Raw genomic sequence first — 21,957 nt, 5'->3', positions numbered from 1 at the left:
TTATAAGAATTTTGTGATGAATCACCTGTTGATTGTTATAAATGTTCATTATCCTTTTTGTGATACTTGTGAAAAATATATTTTCTATAGAATTTTAACTCTGAGAGAGACTTTAAAGAATCTAGCTCTCATATTTGATAAGAAAGCCAACTTCATGACCCTTCAGGTCACCATTTAGTATCATTGGACAGGTCACCTCTTGTTGAGCTTCTCTTAAATTTATATGCAAAATAATAACTTTGATCTTGACCATTTATAGATCATTTCCAAGTCTAAAATTCTGTGATTTTATATTTAAATCTTCCAGAGTTCCTAAGAACAGAGAAGAGGGGGAAGCAAAAGAGAGTTTGGTGTCTTTTTGCACTATTTGCTCACTCCATTGGAGACAGAATTTTTCTGAAGCAAACAGTGTTTTCCTCCCACTGGAGAACATGATAGTGCCGTGCTTAATCGTCTTTCCCATTTGATCTATGATTGGCCATTTGTAGACATTTTTCTATCAGAGATAGTTTGTGTTTGAAATACTTATTTTTGCTTTTTACGGTAAAATTTAGTTGGGGAGGGATGAAGATGGGGTGGGTGAACAAATAGTAAACTTTTTTGCTATTGTTTTTTATGAATTACCTATCTTTGATGTTAAAAAAGAATTATGGTTGAACTATGTTTAAGTTTTATGTGTGCCTTGTAAGATTCTTGTGAAATTTTTTGTAAGCACTTTGAGATGTTTTGCGTGTGGGGAAGGGGTGTTTTGTGAAAGTGATGGTTATTTATTTATTTATTCCTGTTCATTTAGCACAGAGTGATCTCATAACATTTCTAGGTGAATGTCTGTTTGCATGATGTGCTTAAACAATTTCAGGAAAAAGAAATCTTTTTTTAAATGCAGGCATGACAAAGTTAAGTGTTGAATTTAATCATTTAAACATTCACTTTTAGTTGTTTGTTTTTCTATATGATGGGGAAAATGCAAAATGTTTGTCTTAAGCCTCTTCATTTACTGCATTTTTGAATAAAAGATCTTGGAGAGGTAGTTGTTACTTTGGTATAAGAGAAAATCCTTTTTTTTTTCCTTGGATGTAACTATCATATATGTTTACATAAGAAATAATAAACTGGAGATGGGAATGGAGAGCTTTGTGTTTTGTGTACATCTATGAATTTTGAAAAAGGAAACTATTTCTCCTGGCTATTCATTCATTCAACAAATACTTATGGAGTGCTTACAATATCTAGAAGTTAAGTATACCAACAAAAATCCCTGCTCTCATGAAACTTAAATTCTACTGAAGGGAGACAACATTTGTGAACAAAATTAATGTAATGTATTTCTCAGATTTTGGAAATGGAGAAAATAAAGCAGGGAGTGCAAGGGAAGGGAAATTCTGATTGTAATTTTAAATATAGTGAGTGGTCAGGCCACCTTTGAAAAATCTTTTCAGATCATGTACAACTATCCAGTAAAATGGAAAGCATACACACACACCCATCACTAGTTGAATGGAAAACTGAACCAAATGAACCATTGTTGGGAACCTATAGGATTGGCATATATTTCATAAATAGAAGAGTATGAGAAGGATAAAAATGTGTGGGAGAATAGTCTTTGGTGTGGCCATTGAATTTTTAAAAATTGGTATTTTTTCATCTTCCAGGCAGTAATAACCATACTTATTAAGTTCATTATAGTTTATAAACTTTTTCCATATGTCTTCTAATTCATGGTGGGTTTGCTTCCATAGAGTCTTTTGTTGGATATCTGGTTTCATATTGGAAAGTGCCTTGAGTTTAATTGCAACTCATGACCATTTTCTTAATCTGAGTTTTTCAGTTTCTCATCAGGAACAGAATACATAGTATCTGCCTTTTAGGATTATTTTGATGAGTAAATGAAATATAAATGAAAGTAAAAATGAAAATTTTGTTAACACAGGACCTGGCACATAGTAAGTTAGCCATAAATATTAATTCCAAGCCTATTTCTTCCGATATAAAAACAGTGAGAATAATTTATACCTTGCAGTTTACTGTGAAAAATCCTGCAACAACTATTTATGAAGTTATTAGTGCCAAAATTTGTGCTTGAATTTTGATGCGTGCCAGCTTCCGAGAAACTCAATTTTCTCGTTAATAAAGAGGTGTGCGTTATTGCCTGCCAAACAAATGCTCTCTTTTTCTTTCATTTTTTAAATCAGGGAGATCGGTTGGCACCTAGAGGGATTGAGGGATGGGGTCAGCATCTGATTGTGGGAGAGTGATAAGATTGTAATGCAAATGTATCAGATTAAGTTAAATGAATATCACGATTTTCACGAATATCATGAGGGCAGTCAGACACTAACTCAAACCAATGTCCAAGAGGCTGGCTCAAGGAGAAGATGAATGTGCTGGGAGTTTCCCATAAGCCCCTTCGGCTTGCCTAGGCATCTTAACAGCACCTCCCACCTTATTCCAGTTTTCCCATGTCACGTGATAAGGGTGGTTCGGCTCCAGCAGAGGGAAGCTAATGCGCGGTCCAGGTGGCTGGAGCTACTACGCTTTCCTTCCACCGCCCTTACTCCCGGTTTTGCGTGATCTCGCGTGATGTGGGGAGTATCTTCTCGCGAGAGTTAGGTCTGGATCCCTCCAGGTCCGCCTCCATGGTGAAGAGGCGGTGGTGGAGGAGGAGGTGGAGGGAGGAGGAGGAGGCCCCGTCGCGGCCTCCGCCGCCGCCAACGGGGCTGTCCCTGTAGCTCCCGATGGAGTTTGAGGTCGTGAAGCCGCCGCCGAGCTCTGCCCCGGCGAGACGAGGCGCCTCTGTCGCCGAGCCGCGCCGCCGCGGGGCTCCCGGGAGCGGCCCTTAGCGACCCCGCCCGGGCCCCCACAGGTAGGGCGGGGGCGGGCACGATGCAGCTTGGGCCCCAGTCCGGGTCCCTGGTCCCCGGCGATCGATCGGGCGGGAGACCTATGTTAGCCCGGGGCCTGTGCCCGGTCGTTGTCGGTGCACAGAGGGTTGGGAACTGAGGGCCGCACCTGACACCCCAACCGGGAGTCCGGAGATCAAGGAGGCCCCCGGCCTTGGTCGGGTTCTTTCAATGCCGAGGCCTGGCGCAAATGGCCACCTCCCTTCGCCTCCTGCGGAGGGGCCGCCTCTGACCCCTAAGCAATCCACCCGAGCAAAGGCCAGGCTCCCCTTCCCTTTCCACCCCAGTTAGTAAGAGGGGCGTTGGAGGAGGTTCTCGAACCCAAGTACCCTCCTAGCCTTTCGGCTTTCTGCCCTGAGGCTTCCCCGGATCCTAACGCAGGGATGGTGGCGGCGGTCTGAGTAGTACGCGGGGACCCTGGCCAGACAATGCCCTGGGAGAGCTCAACCTCCCGGGAGGGAGAAGGCCGGCCCGGAGGGGTCGCCCCGTGCCTGTGACGGGGCGCTGGCATGACACGGAGCCAGGGAATTCTGCTGCGGCTTTCTTCCCCTCTTGCATTTTTTCCTTCTTGGGGAAGCCTCTTAAGGGGAGACTCTGCCACCATCTTAGAAAAATGGTAGAAAGCATCTTTGTTTCTCAGATGCAGAGCTACTTTTCTGTAGCTTTCGGAAAGGAGATGAGGGTAGCTGTCATTTACCTCTTTCGAGTCACAATAGAGTTGCAAGATGCCAGTAGGTAGAACCTTGACACCAAGAGTCTCAAGTAATCACTGACATAAAGGAGAGCTAATCTCGTGATTCCCTACCGGTTTTATTTATTTATTTTTTTTTATAACCACCTACGTTCCCTTTTCATTCCTTCTCTCCATGTACCCAGACCCTCTCTTTTTAATCCCTATTTTCCCACCCGCTGCGATTAGGACTTTGTATCCCAAATAAAGGGCTTAACGGATCCTTTCCATTTTTGTGTTAGTCAAACTTTTACGTTCCAGTAGGAACTTTGGGTTAACCTGAGAAAGCCAATGTTGCTGTACTAAACGGCTGTAATTTCCCAAAAGCAAAGAAGCAAATGTTTTAGTTAGCCTGTGGAGCCTTTTTATAGTTATACAAATTTAGTTAAGGCTTCTTGAAACATTAGGAAGAGTTCTCCCATCGTTACCTTCTTTTATCTGCCTAAAGAGCTACACCACTGTTCTAACACAACATCCCTTGTCTGTTTACTTCCACATTCAGTTCTTGAAGAAATAGAGACCATTTTTTTTCCAACGTTGCCATTTTTGTCGGAGATTCTTGTTTTAAGAGTTGTGGAGTTTGGAAATTTGCTAGAAAAAAAAAAAAAACAATGTTAAACATATATTCCAAAAGCAGATGTAATTCAAGCTGGCTCCTATTCTTTGAGCATTTAATTGCTGTCGTGTTGATTAGTGAATCCTTTGAGTTACTCCTGATCTGTTATTACTGTTGTGTTCACCTGACATGCAAAAATACTTTATGTCCTTTGTTTATATGTTTTCATTAGTTCACTTTCTGCTTTTGTAATTTGCTGTCTTTTCGTTTGAAAAAAGTTAACAAAAATTCTTTTGGGAGGGAAAGTATTTTTCTTTACACAGAATTTTATATTAAAAAAATAGAACTTCTGTATTGTATGTAATATCTAAGAATGCTAAGTAAACTTACAACAAGGTTTTATCATGATAAGTACTTGCATATTGTTTTGGACTGAGTTGAAGTTTCACTTTCTACTGATGTGAAAAAGGAAGCATGTGGTCAAATAAAGCTAGCTGAAAATTAAAAATAATGTTTTGCACCCAGTCTTATAACTATTGTAAGTTATATCTTTAATAATCCTCAGGGTTTTCTAGTTTTATGAAAACCTTCTTAAGTGTAGGTGTGACTTTCACCTCAAATTCTCAATAAAATTTACTTTATTTTTAATTTTAAGGAGAATTTCATTGTCCAATACTAGCTAGTAGTCTCATGTAGCAGTTGAGCACTTGAAATATGGCAGGTATGAATTGAGATGTGCTGAAAGTGTAAAATGCACACAAGATTTTGAAAACTTAGTACAACAACAACAAAAAGAATTTAAAATATCTCACTAATTTTTACATTGATTACATGTTAAAATGATACCTTGTATAAATTAGGTTAAAGAAAAGATATTAAAATTAAATTTACCTGTTTTTTCCTTTTTTAATATGACTGCTAGAAAATTTTAAATTACTTGTGGCTTGCATTATTTCTATTGGACAGTGCTGTTCTAGAGGATCTCTTACAATAAATAAATTACCTGAATTAAAAGACATGAAAACCAAAAATTTCAAGTCTAATCATCACTAAAGAAGCAAAACTGTATTGCTTATATTAATTAAAACAAAGAATTATTTCATTACTGTTCTTTTGGAATACACTGAAAGTTAAAAACCTCATACTTAATAAAAAACCAAGTTCAACCCCATAGTGAGCTGAAGTAAAACTTGAGTCAAAAATCTTTCCTAACTTAGACTAAAGTTACATAGCAGTCTTTAAAATGGTAATTCTGTTCCTTTTGCTCCAATCCTTTTGATATGTTTGAATGCTTAATTTTAGTTGGTTTTGTTTGTTTTGTAGGTTAAGGTCTAAATTGTACTTAGGATGCTTTAAATACTATTTTAAGTCCAAAAGTAATTATTTTAAAGGTTTTAAATACTGTTATAGGTCCATTTCAGTAGCTTAAATTCTTCACATGGGTAAACTAGAATGAAAACAATGAGTGTTTTAATTAACAGACCTGAGCCCTAATTTTACACCTTTATAAAGTAATGTATATATTTATACAATAGTGAAAGAGGCATAAACATTATTCTGGCATTTTAAAATCAGATATCATAGTCATAAACTAGCTGCACAATATCATGGCAGTCTGTTATGAGAAAATGAAAGTACTTAGCTGGTATGCAGTTTGCTTTTAAAGCAGTTTATAATTTGCATCATATGAGACTTATAGTCTTAAAAATTACTTGAGTAAAAATGTGTTTAAGGTCCCACCTTTAATGTTTCTCACTCCTATGCTTTATGGTTTTACTCATCTTCAATTTTAGTAACTAATAACTAAAGTTAGTTAAATACAAAAAAATTAATTAGAATGTTTTTCTTAAGTAGTCCCTTTGCATATCTAGAGTTGTGAGCTTTTTAATCCATTTTACCTCAAGTTCAGATATTTTGGTAGCATTTTTAGAATGACTACATCAATATTAACTATAAATGTTAATAGTAATTTAGGTTTCCATAGATTCAAATAAGTTACTATGGAATGTATTAATATAAATCTAGAAACTTTACACATTAATATGTTTTCTTAGCTTGCCATTGTTAAATTAAAAAGACAATAGGCTATCACTTTTTATAATTATAAAAATATATTCTAGGTAAATGTTTACAAAGTGCCTTTTTTAAATAAATGAAAGGCCTATTTTGTCATTATTAATTAAATGTTTTAGTGAACAGCATGAACTCTGTCTTAGGTAAATTTTTATTTTGTATTTATATTTATTGAGGAATCTAGAATTTATTGATAATGGTACTGAAGAAAAACATTTTTTAAAAATCAAACCGTTCCTTATATATTAAATAAGGAAAATTTAGTTCATAATTTTCCTATTAGAAAGTTAGAATCTGACACACAACAGAAGGAAAATTTGCAGTTACTGTAAAAATTTTGGCACAATCTGTCTTTTAAAGGTATAAATTAAATTACTAGAAATTAAACTTTAATAATATTAAAGCATCTGGTGTTTGTTGACCTAGAAATATATATAGAATATTATAACATACAACTATCAAGTATATTCTGGAATAGTTTGAAACACTTTAAAGCTAATAGGTGAAAATATGAAAAATATAATTTTTATGTTCAAACAATTCCTCCCCCCCAACCACACACACACACATGCACACGCACACACTAACTTTAAAGCATTTGGGGATGATCTTGAAAAACTATAAGGAAAGAGTATCTTTTTTTTTTATTGCTTAAAGTATTACAAAGGGTATTACATATGTGTCCTTTTTTCCCCCCACCCTTGACAGTCCCCTAGCCTCCCCTACCCCCCAGTGTCTTATGTCCATTGGTTATGCTTATATGCATGCATACAAGTCCTTTGGTTGATCTCTTACCCCCCTCCCTCCTGCCCCCCAACCCTCCCCGGCCTTCCCGCTGCAGTTTGACAATCTGTTTGAGGCAGCTCTGCCTCTGTATCTATTATTGTTCAAAAGTTTATACTGGTCTCTATTATCCATGAATGAGTGAGATCATGTGGTATTTTTCCTTCATTGACTGGCTTATTTCACTTAGCATAATGCTCTCCAGTTCCATCCATGCCATTGCAAATGGTAAGAGTTCCTTCCTTTTTACAGCAGCATAGTATTTCATCATGTAGATGTACCACAGTTTTCTAATCCATTCATCTACTGATGGGCACTTAGGCTGTTTCCAGATCTTAGCTATGGTGAATTGTGCTGCTATGAACATACGGGTGCATATATCCTTTCTGATTGGTGTTTCTGGTTTCTTGGGATATATTCCTAGAAGTGGGATCACAGGGTCAAATGGGAGTTCCATTTTCAGTTTTTTGAGGAAACTCCACACTGTCTTCCATAGTGGCTGCACCAGTCTGCATTCCCACCAGCAGTGCACAAGTGTTCCTTTAGGAAAGAGTATTTTGCTACTAGTTTTATATTACTCAGTGGCCTTTGATACCCTGACCCCCTGAATTATGGGAAAAAAAATTGATGCAGTGTCTTGTTTTGATAAATAATCAGTTCAAGTTATTAACTAAATTAGGGCCCTCAATCATAGATTTAAGATAAAATTTATTCTTCCTCAGAGGCCTTTTCCTTGTATAATTCTGCAGTCTGGTAAGCTGAACATTAAAAATGTCATATAGTTTCAAGGAGTGATGTATTCACCTACTTCGTGCTCATCCTTAAAGCTGAAAGCCAACTGACTGGTTTTAAGATTGATGGCATTAATAGGTGTGGCAATGTATATTAGGTGCATCCTATTAGAGCTATTTGAGGAGAAGTTTGTATAGGGAGCTTTTTACATAGCAAGCCCTATCATTTATTTTTACAAGATATTTTTAAAACCTTAAGTTTTTGTGAACATAAAAGCACAATAAAGGCTAATAAATAAAATTCATTTGGATGTGATGATATTGGAGAATGAGTTATAGACCTTTCTGTTCTAAATCTGACTTCCTTTTTAAACATGTAATTTCTGTGGAACTAAACTATTTGGGCTGATAAACATTTTTATGAAATAAACCATTGGCTGTTTAATTGCCCTAAATACCTAGATTTCTTGTTCACCAAAGAGCCTTTGTCAGACTTATATAAGTTTAGTATTAGAAGATACAGAAAATTTGTGAACTGTAGAATCTTCAAGTTAGGAATCTAAAGATTTTAATTAGACGACAGCATAGTTTTGATACTAAATATTTTATTTTACTAAAAATTATGGAACAAACATTTGGATCTTAGGAATAAGAAAAGAAAACTTACTGTTATTTTTCCCATGTCCCTTTTAATCATATACAAATGTAATTTTTCTCACACTATAATATCAAAAATAGAAATTTATATTTTGCAGTTTTTCAATTTATAATTATTAAATGTTAATATTCTTTTAGTCTTCTAAAACGTGTTTTTATTTTATTTTTTAATCCTCACCTTAGGATATGTTTTTCATTGATTATAGAGAGAAAAGAAGGGAGAGAGAGAGAGAGAGAAGGAGAGAAACATCAGTGTGAGAGAAAGATGGATTGGTTGCCTCCTGCACGTGCCCCAATGGGGATCCTTCCCATAACCTGGGTATGTGCCCTGACTGGGAATCAAATCCACCACCTTTTGGTATAGGATGACGCACTTACGAACTGAGCCACACCAGCCAGGGCTCTTCTTCTATATCTTGCTCATTGGACCTGACAGTTTTTGGAGATATGTGTGTGTGTGTGTGTGTGTGTGTGTGTGTGTGTGTGTGTATATTATCTATCTCATATATATATTTATGTTAATATATCAATCACAAAATATGTTTTGTCGAAAGTATTGTAGAGCACCACATTCAAGATTTGTAAGACAATATATATATATATATTTAATATATATTTTATTGATTTTTTACAGAGAGAAAGGGAGAGGGATAGAGAGTTAGAAACATCGATGAGAAACACCAATCAGCTGCCTCCTGCACACTTCCCACTGGGGATGTGCCCGCAACCAAGTACATGCCCTTGACCAGAATCGAACCTGGGACCCTTGAGTCCGCAGGCCAATGCTCTATCCACTGAGCCAAACCGGTTAGGGCAAGACAATATTTTTTTATTGATTTCAGAGAGGAAGTGAGGAGAGAGAGATAGAAACATCAGTGATGAGAGAGAATCATTGATTAGCTGCCTCCTGCACGCCCCTACTGGGGATCAAGTCCTCAACCCAGGCATGTGCCCTTGACTGGACTTGAACTTGGGACCCTTCATTTCATAGGCTGATGCTTTATCCTGTAAGCCAAACTGGCTAGGGCTGTAAGACAATATTTTTCTTTTTTTACTTCGGCAATGTATTTTGAGGTCAGCATCTTTTTTTCATTTATGTATAACCAGCTCTGTCATTATAATCTCCTTTTATACCCTTACTAGAGGCTCAGTGCACAAGATTCATGCACTGGTGGGGGGGGGGTTTCTGTCAGCCCAGCCTGTGCCCTCTCACAGTCCAGGACCCCTTGGGGGATGTCTGCCTGCCAGCTTAGGCCTGATCCCCAAGGGGAAGTGGGCCTAATCTGGCAGTGAGACATCCCTCTTGCAGTCTGAGACCCCTTGCTCCTTACTGCCCTGCCCACTTTCAGTGGAGGCGGGAAAGGCTCCCAACTCCGATGCTGGGCTCACCAGCCGTGAGCCCAGCTTCTGGCTGAGTGGCGCTCTCCCTGTGGGAGTGGACTGACCACCAGGAGGGCAGCTTCTGCATTGGGCATCTGCCCCCTGGTGGTCAGTGCACATCATAGCGACCTGTCGTTCCACCTTTGGTTGATTTGCATATTACACTTTTATTATATAGGATTTTCAGTACCTCAGTTAGCCTCCTAATCAAGTCCTGACCAGAGATTTCCTCTTTTGTGAAGCTGCCAAGTTGAATATATATCCTGGACTAATGTGGTCATTCAGGTGGCAAAGCTGTTTCTTCACACTTGATTCACTATGATATTGTTTGGAACAATGGTTTCCAAAGTTCACTAACTCTAGGCTCTATTTTAATATGTTTTGGGGTAGTAGATACCTATGGGAAACACTTTAAAAAAAAAATCAGCTATCCAAATTAATATGTGTTCCTAAAAATGAAATGTGGAATATTAATATGTCCATTTGATGTAGTAGTTAAGAAAAACAAATGATAGCTCTGATGATTGTTTTATTAGCTACTAATATAAATATTTTTAGTTGAAAGGAACACTCTTAGAATAATGTTTCTGGGCAAAATTTCAGAAATTTAATTCAGCAAATAGACTTAAAGAAAAAGATATCCAAAACATACAAAGTTACTCAGAAGTGTTTTAGGTCTTGAGGCTGTGATGGTTGTCTTTACAATTAGCTCTTGAAAGGGAATGATGAATATATGTTTAATTCTTACTTTTGTCCATTTCCAGCTTACAAAACACTACACAGCAAAATAATGATCTGCTAGACTGCTAACCCGAGCATCCAGCTTCCACAATGCCTGTGCAGGCAGCTCAATGGACAGAATTTCTGTCCTGTCCAATCTGCTATAATGAATTTGATGAGAATGTGCACAAACCCATCAGTTTAGGTTGTTCACACACTGTTTGCAAGACCTGCTTGAACAAACTTCACCGAAAAGCTTGTCCCTTTGATCAGACTGCCATCAACACCGACATTGATGTGCTTCCTGTCAACTTCGCACTTCTCCAATTAGTTGGAGCCCAGGTAAACTTCCAAGATTTCACTAATTTGGTATGTGCAATAATTATAGTACTTAGTTCATTAAGGGGTACAAAGTATGTTTAATGATATTTGATACGTAAAAATATTCAGTGTACCTGATTCTCATGATTGTATCCTGCAAAAGTTTTTCTTTAAATAATGTCATAAATCCTTATGCAGAACCATAATTTTATTATGGCTATATGATTCTCTGTGTTCAATGCTGTGGTCAAAATTTATTTTATAAGTGATTTTGGTGGATAAGAAAAATTTTGATATAAGCATACATCAATATTTATTCATTAGGTGATACGAGAAGAAATGTAATCAAAGTTTTGGCCAGAGAGCAACCAACTAGAAACCTCAAATGGAAGTTTTTTGGTTTTCTTTTTAATTTCACTTGACATCTATAATAATAAAAGTGTAATATGCTAATTAGACCGAACAGCCAGGGCTGAGGCAGCTGCTGTGGCTGCGAGGGCCAAACCCCTTGGACAAATTTCATGTATCGGGCCTCTAGTGATAAAATAAGCCCTATTTGGGGATAAGTATATCGAAAACCATGCTAAAAAATAACTATTTCTTGTTGATAATCATTTTATTGAATCAGAGCAAAGTCCTAGATTTGTAGTAATTTTCATTTAATGAGAGTCTACTTTATGTAGGTATGATTGTAAACATTCAATATCTATTATTATTAACTAGCAGCCTGGTGCATGGATTCATGTACCTGTGGGATCCCTTGGCCTGGCCTGCACTCTTGCAATCCAGGACCCCTCAGGGGATGTCAGAGAGCCGGTTTCAGCCCAATCCCTGCAGGCCAGGCCGGGGGACCCCACCAGTGCACAAATCCGTGCACCAGGCCTCTAGTATGCATATGAGCTCTTTGGTTAATCTTTGATTGCCATCACCCCTACCCCCTTTCCCTCTGAGATTCATCAGCCTGTTCCCTTTTTCCGTGCCTGTGGTTTCTGCTCCTGCGTTGAGCATCTGCCCCCTGGTGGTCAGTGCGCATCATAGCTGTCGGTCAGTTGGCCAGTTGCTTAGGCTTTTATATATATAGATTCTTGCTATTGCTTTTCAGGTATTTAATATCCCCATTTTATAAGTGAGGAAGAAGATTCTGTACATTGTGTATTACATAAAATAAGAAAGTAAGAATTTTTCTGATCAGTCACATCTTAGAAAATTCAATGAATTAAAATATCTCGTTCCATACTATCTTCATATTTGAAGTTTTCCTATTAAAGAACAACATTTCTTCTCAATGTTCATAATCCAGACACTCTGAAATCAAGATGCAGTTGTAATTATTAGTGCATCATAATTTAATTGGCAGCAATTTTTCTTAATAGTGCAGAAAATAATGGTGGCTCTTGCAAATAATGGCATCTTAGATCCAACAAAATACTGTTGACTTTTTTGTAATAATACTAGCTACCATTTATTTACCATCTGCTATAGGGCAGGTATTGTGTTTGTCTTTTAAATAAATGTCCTCTCAGTTGGTTCTTAAAAATAGCCAGCAGGCTTATGCAGTGTGATTTCTTTTATCTTTTCAGGCTCATCTACTACTGTCTTCACTCTTTCTGCTTAAGCCACACTGCCTCCCACCGTTGTTAAATAAGCCAGAAGTCTTCCCACCTGAGGGCGTTTGTGTAGTGACTCTGCCTAGAATGCTCATTCCTTCTCCTCTTTTAAGTCTTTCTAATGTCATGACCATCCCCCTTAAAATGGCAGCCTCTCTCCAGTACTCGTAATTTTCCTTATTCTTGTTGGATAATTGATATTGATCACCCTTCATCATACTATGTTTTTTATTTATGTTTCTTTTAAATTTATTGGTTGCCTTCTCTCTTCTCCACTAGAATGTAAGCTCCACAAGGGCAAGAAATTTTGTCTGTTTAGCTCACTGTGCTTGGTACATGGTAATAACTCCATAAATATAAATATTTGTTAAATTGAATTTTAACATTTTTTAAAATTTATCTTTATTGTTGAAAGTATTACAGATGTCCCCTCTGTCCCCATTGACCCCCCTCGCCCTGCACCCCCCCCCCCCAACAAGCTAAATTGAATTTTTATAATGGCACAATGAAATAGGGATTTTCATCTTCATTTTGCAGATAGGGAAACCATGACTTGGAGCAGTTACATAATTTACTCAAGATCACTCGTAGAAATGGCCGAGCTGCAGTTTTGACCTTTCATTGAGAACACTGTGCCTTGTGGTGCTTATATTCTAGCAAGGGGGTACAGTGAATATAGTAAGTACATTATATAGTAAGAAGGTACTTAGTGCTAAGGGGAAAAAATTCTTCTCCTTTTACCTACTTTTTGTTTTGAAATACTTTTAGAAAAAGTTGCAAAAGTTATGCAGAGGACCTGTATAACTTCCTGCAGCTTCCCCTAATATTAACATCTTTTAAAATTACAGCATAGCCCTAACCGGTTTTGCTCAGTGGATAGAGCAAGCATCGGCCTGCAGACTGGAAGGTCCCAGGTTCGATTCCGGTCAAAGGCATGTATGTTGGTTGCGGGTACATCCCCAGTAGGAGGTGTGCAGGAGGCAGCTGATAGATGTTTCTCTCTCATCGATGTTTCTACCTCTCTATCCCTCTCCCTTCCTCTCTGTAAAAAAATCAATAAAAAAAATAAAAATAAAATTACAGCATAGTTATCAACCCCAAGAAATTAACATTGATACAGTACTATTAACTGCCTGCTTCTTTTCTTCATCCATTAACCCACCCAGACCCTGCTATTAAGTATGATATTCTTGATTCTTGGAAAGCAGATTTATTAGATGTTTGCCTTTAATTTTATTTAAACTACCTCGATGTATGTCTCTGTTATAATTTATACTCACCAAGACTATTATCAAATATATAAATAACAGCTTGTAAGCTGGGTGAATGTATTTCTTCAATTTTTTGTTTGTTTTGTTTTTAGGTACCAGACCATCAGTCAATAAAGTTAAGTAATCTAGGTGAGAACAAACATTATGAAGTTGCAAAGAAATGTGTTGAAGATTTGGCACTCTACTTAAAACCACTAAGTGGAGGTAAAGGTAAGTTCCCAAAAAGTGTTTTTTCCTGGTGAGGAGGACTTGGTAATACATTTACTCTGACAGATTTGATGCTGATGCCCTCTTAAAACATTTTGAGTTTTGGAAAATGAGTTTGCTTGGAGAGATCTTGGAAAACTTTTTGATTGAAAACATTTATTACACTATTTTCTGAAAACAACCAATATTGTTATTAATTTAATAATTCATTAGACATACAACATTGAGCTTTAAGCAATATTTGTATTCATTGATTAAACTAATAGTGCTATATCAGGATATTACTTTTGATAAGCCCTAATAAGACAAGTTTTATGTGTTCATGCATTCATTCAATCATTCATTAAATTTTATTGAGCACTTATAGAGGTTACAGTCCCTGTCTTTACGGAGCCCGCAGTCTATTGGGGGTGATAGCCATGTAAGCACAATAAATTATTTTAAGTGCTGTGACAGAAGTGAAATTCTGTTTTGTTTAACACTGCATACCCAGTGTTTAGCATATCATATATGTAATAAAATGTTGTTGAATGAAAAAATCAATCAAGTATTTATTTTGTACCTGCTCTGTGCTTTGCACTGTTCGATATTTTAGATATAGTGATTTTTTTTTTTGAGAGACTTACCCTGTACACCTCATTCATTCATTGAACAGATATCTTAAGAGCATATAGTAAGCACCAGACACTATTTTGGTACTTGGGTATACTTGAGCAAATATGCGTGCCCTTTTAGCAATCATGTTTAGAAAAGAGAGAAAGTATAATAATAAATATATTAAAAAAGAAAATTATGTAACATGTTATAAATAATTGCTATGGAAAGGAAATAATACATTTAGAGGGATAAGAAATGTCAGAGTGAGTGGAGAAAGGCAGATTGCAATTTGAAATAAGGTGATGAGTGTAGGCCTCAGTTAAAGGGTAGCTTTTGATCTTGAGATAAAAGGTGAGGTAGTTAGCTATGTAGGTTCCTGGGAAAAGACTGTTAAAGGCAGACAGAATAGTAAAGTCCTCAAGGCATATGTAGTATCTTCAAAGAATAACAAGGATCTATTTTAAAGCTAGGGCCAGAGACTTTCTTAAATTACTGGATGTGGGATAGGAGAGAAAGAGCGGAGTCAAGTATGACTGTTGGGTTTGGGGCCTGCGCATGAAAAAGAGAGGTTGTCGTCAATTTAGATAAGGGATAGTGTACTAGATCAGGTTTAAGTAGGAAAACCTGGAGTTCAATTTTGGTCATGTTAACTGCTATGTCAAATCTTCACTTGAATGCTGTTGAGTAACCGATGGATATATATTAAGGAATGAAGTATAGGAGCTGTAACTTTGGAAGTCATTGACATATGGATGGTTCTAATGCAGTAAGACTAGGTGAGATCATCTAGTGTAGATAGAGAAGAAAATGAAAAATGAGTCCTGAGGCCCTTTAATATTAAGAAGACAGGAAAAAAAAAAAGAAGACAGGAAGAAAAAGATAAAATCAGAAAATAAGACTGGAAAAAAAAGTAAGAAGGTTAGAAAACTAAGAGAATGTGTTCTGGAAGCCATGTAAAGAAAGGTGATCAAATAAGTTAGAGGTGATATCTGTGATGATGCTATTGAAAAGTCAAGTAAGATAAGGATTGAGAATGGACCGTTAATTTAGCAAAGATGAGGAAATTGTCATGACGAGCAAAACTGGTTAAGTGATGGTGGCAAAAACTTGGAATAGATTTTAAAGATTGTGGAGAAAGGAATTGAGATAATTCTAGATTTGCTACAAAAGGAAGGAAAGAAAAACTCAAAAAAGAGGGGGAAGAAATGGGACAGAGGTAGGGGAAGAAGAATAAATAAGATTTACTTTTAAGACAGATGAAATACAACTGGCTTGTTCTTATTAATGCTGATGGAAATGATCCAGTGGGAAGGGAAAAACTGATGATATGGAAGAAAGACAAGGATTGTTGGAGCAATGTCCTTGAGTCGGGAAAAGTGGTTAGGATTGTGGATTTTGTCACTACGCCATGTTCTTAATATCTCGTATATAATAAAAAAAAAACTCTGTTAATAGTAATTACTTTTAAACTTTATTCATTCAACTTTATATTTACCTTCAATAATTTTAGTAAATAGACTAAATAAACAAACCAAAGGTACTCTCCGTTGAGGCACTCATATAACCCAGATAAGAGGATACCTAAGTAAAATTTGAAGAAACTAAAAATTAGGCTCTTATTATCAGTGACTGGTAATAAACTGAAATAGATTGAGTAAAAAAAAAGTAAATTTGTTCATAGGAGGCTCATTAGGAATTGTGGCTTAATAGTTAAATACATATAATAAAAATTGGCTTGTCTTTTTTAATTGAAAAAACGTTAGTTTTCTTTGTTTCCTTTTTCCTAAAGGTGTAGCTAGTTTGAACCAGAGTGCACTGAGCCGTCCAATGCAAAGGAAACTGGTGACACTTGTAAATTGTCAACTGGTAGAGGAAGAAGGTCGTGTCAGAGCCATGCGAGCAGCCCGTTCACTTGGAGAGCGAACTGTAACGGAACTAATATTACAGCACCAGAACCCTCAGCAATTGTCTGCCAACTTATGGGCTGCTGTCAGGGCTCGAGGATGCCAGTTTCTAGGGCCAGGTAAGATAGATCACTATCTTGCCTTTCTTGTTGGTTATCAGGGCTAGAGGATGCCAATTTCTAGAGGTAGGTGAGAATCCCCAGACTCAACCCATCTTTATTTATACATACAAAGCTTGACATAATTACAGATAAACCAGCCAGTTTTTGTTGATCATAATCTATACGATAAGTGCTATAATGTTTTAGAACAGATTCTCTCATTTAATCTTCAATGTCCTTCAGGAGAGGTAACACACATCCAATTTTACATATTAGAAAACTGAGTTAACTGAGTGAGTTAAGATTGCACAGGTGGTAAGTAAAGGAAAAGTAAATTTTTTTTAACTTTTAATTTTGAAATAATTTCAAATTTAACAAAAAGCTGCAAGAATAATGCAGAGCCCCTGACCAGGTAGCTCAGTTAGAACCTTATCCCGATATGCCAAGGTTGCAGGTTCAATTCCTAGTCAGTGCACAAACAAGAATCAGCCAATGAGTGCATAAATAAGGGGAACAACAGATGGGTGTTTCTCTCTCTCTCTCTCTCTCTCTCTCTCTCTCTCTCTCTTTTCTCTTTCTTCATAATCCATAAGTAAAATACAGAATAATGCAGAGAATTCCTGTGTACTCCTTATCCACATTGATTAGTTTTTTAATTTGCTACATTTGTTATATTATTCCCTCTTTCTTTTATGAACCATTTGAAAGTAGGTTGAATACCCATTAATCCTTAAGTGTGTTTCCTAAAAACAAGGGTACAATACTACAGTCTATAGTTTATATTCCAGTTTTATCAATTATTCCAAAAATGTTTTTTATGGCATTTATGTTGTAAATATTTCCCTGGCTGGAAAACAACGTAAATTAATACCTTCTTTAGGTATTGCACCTAGAGGCTAGTATCATTTTAAAATTATATAAAAATTAGTTCTGACAGGCAGAGTAATAGTTTCATGCATTGAAAAAATTACCATTTATCATAAGACTGTGTGTCCTGCCCTAACTGGTTTGGCTCAGTGGATAGAGCGTCAGCCTGCGGACTCAAGGGTCCCAGGTTCGATTCCAGTCAAGGGCATGTACCTTGGTTGTGGGCACATCCAAGGGAGTGTGCAGGAGGCAGCTGATCGATGTTTCTCTCTCATCGATGTTTCTAACTCTCTATCCCTCTCCCTTCCTTTCTGTAAAAAATCAATAAAATATATTAAAAAAATAAATAAATAAAAATAAGACTGTGTGTCCTTCACATGTTATTTGTCAGAGTAGCGTGTGTGTTTTATAAATGAGGACTTTTTTTCACTTTATGTTAAGTTCTCTTGACTTGTGTTCTTGACTTGTGTTCTGATTGGTTGTTTAACAGGAAAGATGTTTTCTTTTGTTTGATTGCAGACCCCTTATCTGTGGTTTCTTTTTCTGCAGTTCTAGTTACCTGAGGTCTAAAAATATTAGGAGGGACATTCCAGAAATAAACAATTTATAAGTTTTAAATTGCACGTTACTCTGAGCAGTGTGATAAAATCTCATGTCATTGTGAATCATTTTTTTGTCCAGCATGTCCTTACAGTATGTTCTATCCACCCATTAGTCACTTAGTAGCCATCTTGGTAATTAGTCTGTTGAGGTGTCTCACTGCTTGTGTTCAATTAACACTTATAGTAGACTGACTTTAAGTCACAATGCTTATGTCATTCACCTCACTTCATCTCATCGTGTAGTCATTGTATCATCTCGTATCTTCACAAAAATCTTGAATACAGTACAGTAAGATATTTTGAGGAAGAGACCATATTCACAAAGCATTATAGTATATTATAATTGTTCTATTTTTAGTTATTGTTAATCTCTTACTGTGTCTAATTTGTAAATTAAACTTTACATAGGTATGTATGTATGTATGTACAGCAGGTTCTCGAATAACATTCAACATCATTTTATTATAACGTTGATGAGATGCTATAGGAACTTAGCTTTTGTTTGTGTCAATTAGCCTATGGTAAAATTGGTTTCATCATAGGTTGTTTTGCTTAAAGTTGCAAAACCTATTGACAATGTTAAGTGAGGACTTTACTGTTTAGGAAAAAAACATATTAAACAGGGTTGGCAAAGTAGGTTTACAGTTGTGTTAATAATACTGTAATTAATAAATAAATAATCATACAAAAATAAGCTCTGCCCCGGCTGAGTGGCTCGGTTGTTTGAGTGTAATCTTGTGCACCAAAAGGTTTCCGGTTCGATCCCAGTCAGGGCACTTATGGTATGGAAGGCAGTGGGTCGAGGTTTCTTTCTCTCTCCACTCCCCTCTTTTCTTCCCCTTCTCTCCCTCTTTCCTCTCTTCCTCTCCCTTCCTCTCTCTAAGCAGGACCACAGGTGAGGAATAAAAAAAAGAAGACGCTCTGTTTCACATACTTACAACTGTAAGCCTACTTTTGCCCACCTCTGTATGTGGAGTTTGGTACTATCTACAGTTTCAGACATCCACTGGGTGTCTTAGGACATACCCTCTGTGGATAAGGGTAGACTACCGTATTTTTTAATCAAGCTGTATTTGTGTATGTGTGATGTCCTATTTTTGTTCTAATTAAATACAGACTGGAAAATGAACCACTGTAAACTAATACCAAGGAAATCTTTGACAGACGTGATCTGCAGGGTTTCTCATTTATCATGAACTCATGTTTCTTCTAGCTATGCAAGAAGAGGCCTTGAAGCTGGTGTTGCTGGCACTAGAAGATGGTTCTGCTCTCTCAAGGAAAGTTCTGGTACTTTTTGTTGTGCAAAGATTAGAACCAAGATTTCCTCAGGCATCAAAAACAAGTATTGGTCATGTTGTGCAACTACTGTATCGAGCTTCTTGTTTTAAGGTGAGTAATAAGCAACCATCTAAATATTACATGCCTATATGTGGGACATAGGCTTTCTGTAATGGGTATTATCCTGTTAGAGGCCCCCACAAATGCAGAATGCTTATAAGAGTTGAAGGAAACTCTTTTTTTGAGAAGTACAACTTTTTGTTTTTTAATATATTTTTATTGATTTTAGAGAAGAAGGGAGAGAGAGAGAGAGATAGAAACATCAGTGATGAGAAAGAATCATTGATTGGCTGCCTTCTGCATGCCCCCCACCAGGAATCGAGCCTGCAACCCAGGCATGTGCCCTTGACTGGAATCAAACCCGGGACTCTTTAATCTGCAGGCCCATGCTCTATCCACTGAGCCAAACCAGCTAGGGCAAGAAGTGCAACTCTTTTTTTTTTTTTTTTAATATATTTTACTGATTTTTTACAGAGAGGAAGGGACAGGGATAGAGAGCCAGAAACATCGATGAGAGAGAAACATCGATCAGCTGCCTCCTGCACGCCCCACACTGGGGGTGCGCCCGCAACCAAGGTACATGCCCTTGACCGGAATTGAACCCAGGACCCTTGAGTCTGCAGGCCGACGCTCTATCCGCTGAGCCAAACCGGTTGTGGCAGAAGTGCAACTCTTAATTGCCTTGAATTCTCATTTTTCTTTAAAAGAGTTTTTTGTTTGCTTTTAGCATGGAGTCAGAACAAGGGAAGTTAACGATTCTGTTTAATGCAGAGATATTCAGATTGGGTATATCTCACGTAGGACTTGAGCATTCATACATACTTTAAATTTTGTGATCTTCAAGCCAAGGGTTTTGATTCAGTAGACCTGAAATTATAGTTTTCAAAACTTCATGGGTGATTCTGATGTATATTAATAGAATTTGAATAGGACCAGGTTCTCTTAATCACCTGTGTCCATCTTTACTACTCAGGTAGATAGATGCGTATGGTTCCCAGGAGATACCCTGTACCATAGATGGTGGTTAGAGAGGTGCTAGCATCCTCTGGTTTTTGGGTTTCTTTTTTTCTACTTTTTAGATTGATAATTCCTCCTTTTTTTTCCTCAGTGTTTCTTTAAGTAGGTTATGACAGAATATAGATTTTTGTGACTTCTAAGTTATACTCTGCTCTTAAATTATGCCAGATTAGAATTTTGGGTGTCCTAAACTTTTCTTTCTTGTACCGTCTTTTTGTGGTATCTGATATGTAGTAGTTTTCCCCCATCTTACATCCCCCCCCCCCCCCAAAAAAAAAAGAAGGTTTGGTTATGGAAGGAGGGAAAGCAGACCGGTTCTGATGGGTTGGGTGTATTTCTCCTTTCTATTGCTTAGGTTACTAAAAGAGATGAAGACTCTTCTCTGATGCAATTAAAAGAAGAATTTCGGAGCTATGAGGCATTACGCAGAGAACATGATGCCCAAATTGTTCATATTGCTATGGAAGCAGGACTTCGTATTTCACCCGAGCAGTGGTCCTCACTTCTATATGGTGACTTAGCGCATAAATCACACATGCAGTCTATTATTGATAAGGTTTGTGAAATTAGAGATCCTAATCTATTGTTGTTACATTGGAAAATACTGGAATCTTCTGAAAGGACTAAAGAGACAACCAGTTGAAGATTCTATGTTTTTAAAAATCAGAGTCTTATAAAATCTTTTTTTTCCCCTTTTAATTGTTATTTTTTTTTTTTTAACTTTCAAAATAAACTAAGGGAGGCAATAGGGAAGCAAATACAGGATAAAAGCAGCTTGGCTTACAAAGTCTGTCATTTATCTACATTCCAACTCCAGAGAGCTAATACAGCTTATAAATGAGTTTTCTGAGTGTCTAATGATGAATTTCATAGGGCAGATTCTGAGGTGAAAATCTAATTCACCATTGATACTCCTACTATGGAGTCTGAAGACACTCGAAAACCTATTTAGTATATTGACTTAATGAAAGCATTTGAAAATAGATGTAAGAATTAGAGTAAAAACCACTCTGTCTTCTGTTTTGTTAGCTGCAATCTCCAGAATCATTTGCAAAGAGTGTCCAGGAATTGACAATTGTTTTGCAACGAACAGGTGACCCAGCTAACTTAAATAGACTGAGGCCTCATTTAGAGCTTCTTGCAAACATAGACCCCAATCCAGGTATGTTGGAAAATACTCAGTTGCTTTTATTTTTCATAATAACAAGATAATTTCTGCTAACAAATTCTCTCCTCCATCCCATCTCCTTGGCTTATTTTAGATGCTGTTTCACCAACTTGGGAGCAGCTAGAAAATGCAATGGTAGCTGTTAAAACAGTAGTTCATGGCCTTGTGGACTTCATACAGAATTATAGTAGAAAAGGCCATGAGACACCTCAGGTAAGCACGTTTATTGTACTTGTACCGTTATCTCTAACAGAGGTTCATCCTGAACATTTAACAAGCTATCTGGCTAATGAACTCTTTAAATGGCTCTACTCTCTTATAAGTTTTATTATCTAGTCTTTTGGGAGAAACTCAAGTTGTAGTATACCTGATAAATAATTCAGAGCACAGCAACAGTTTGGATTGTATCTTGAATATGAATTTATTG

The 21,957-nt window shown here is 37.0% G+C and overlaps 1 protein-coding gene across 1 annotated transcript in view; it reads left to right on the top strand.

Moving 5' to 3' along the window:
- Positions 1-2,643: 2,643 nt before the first annotated feature.
- RC3H2 (ring finger and CCCH-type domains 2) overlaps positions 2,644-21,957 on the top strand; it is a 37,016-nt gene continuing 17,702 nt past the window's right edge. The window contains exons 1-8 of the mRNA XM_081104110.1: positions 2,644-2,863; positions 10,575-10,872; positions 13,822-13,939; positions 16,323-16,556; positions 19,221-19,396; positions 20,718-20,918; positions 21,392-21,524; positions 21,625-21,743. Coding sequence (XP_080960236.1) covers positions 10,642-10,872; positions 13,822-13,939; positions 16,323-16,556; positions 19,221-19,396; positions 20,718-20,918; positions 21,392-21,524; positions 21,625-21,743 — 1,212 coding nt within the window. The 5' untranslated portion in view covers positions 2,644-2,863; positions 10,575-10,641. The remainder of the gene's footprint in view (positions 2,864-10,574; positions 10,873-13,821; positions 13,940-16,322; positions 16,557-19,220; positions 19,397-20,717; positions 20,919-21,391; positions 21,525-21,624; positions 21,744-21,957) is intronic.

The sequence above is a fragment of the Myotis nattereri genome (assembly GCF_964212035.1).
Source record: "Myotis nattereri genome assembly, chromosome: 12".
Classification (NCBI taxonomy): domain Eukaryota; kingdom Metazoa; phylum Chordata; class Mammalia; order Chiroptera; family Vespertilionidae; genus Myotis; species Myotis nattereri.
The sequence above is the reverse complement of the archived record's forward strand: the minus strand, read 5'-3'. Positions and strand labels throughout refer to the sequence as shown.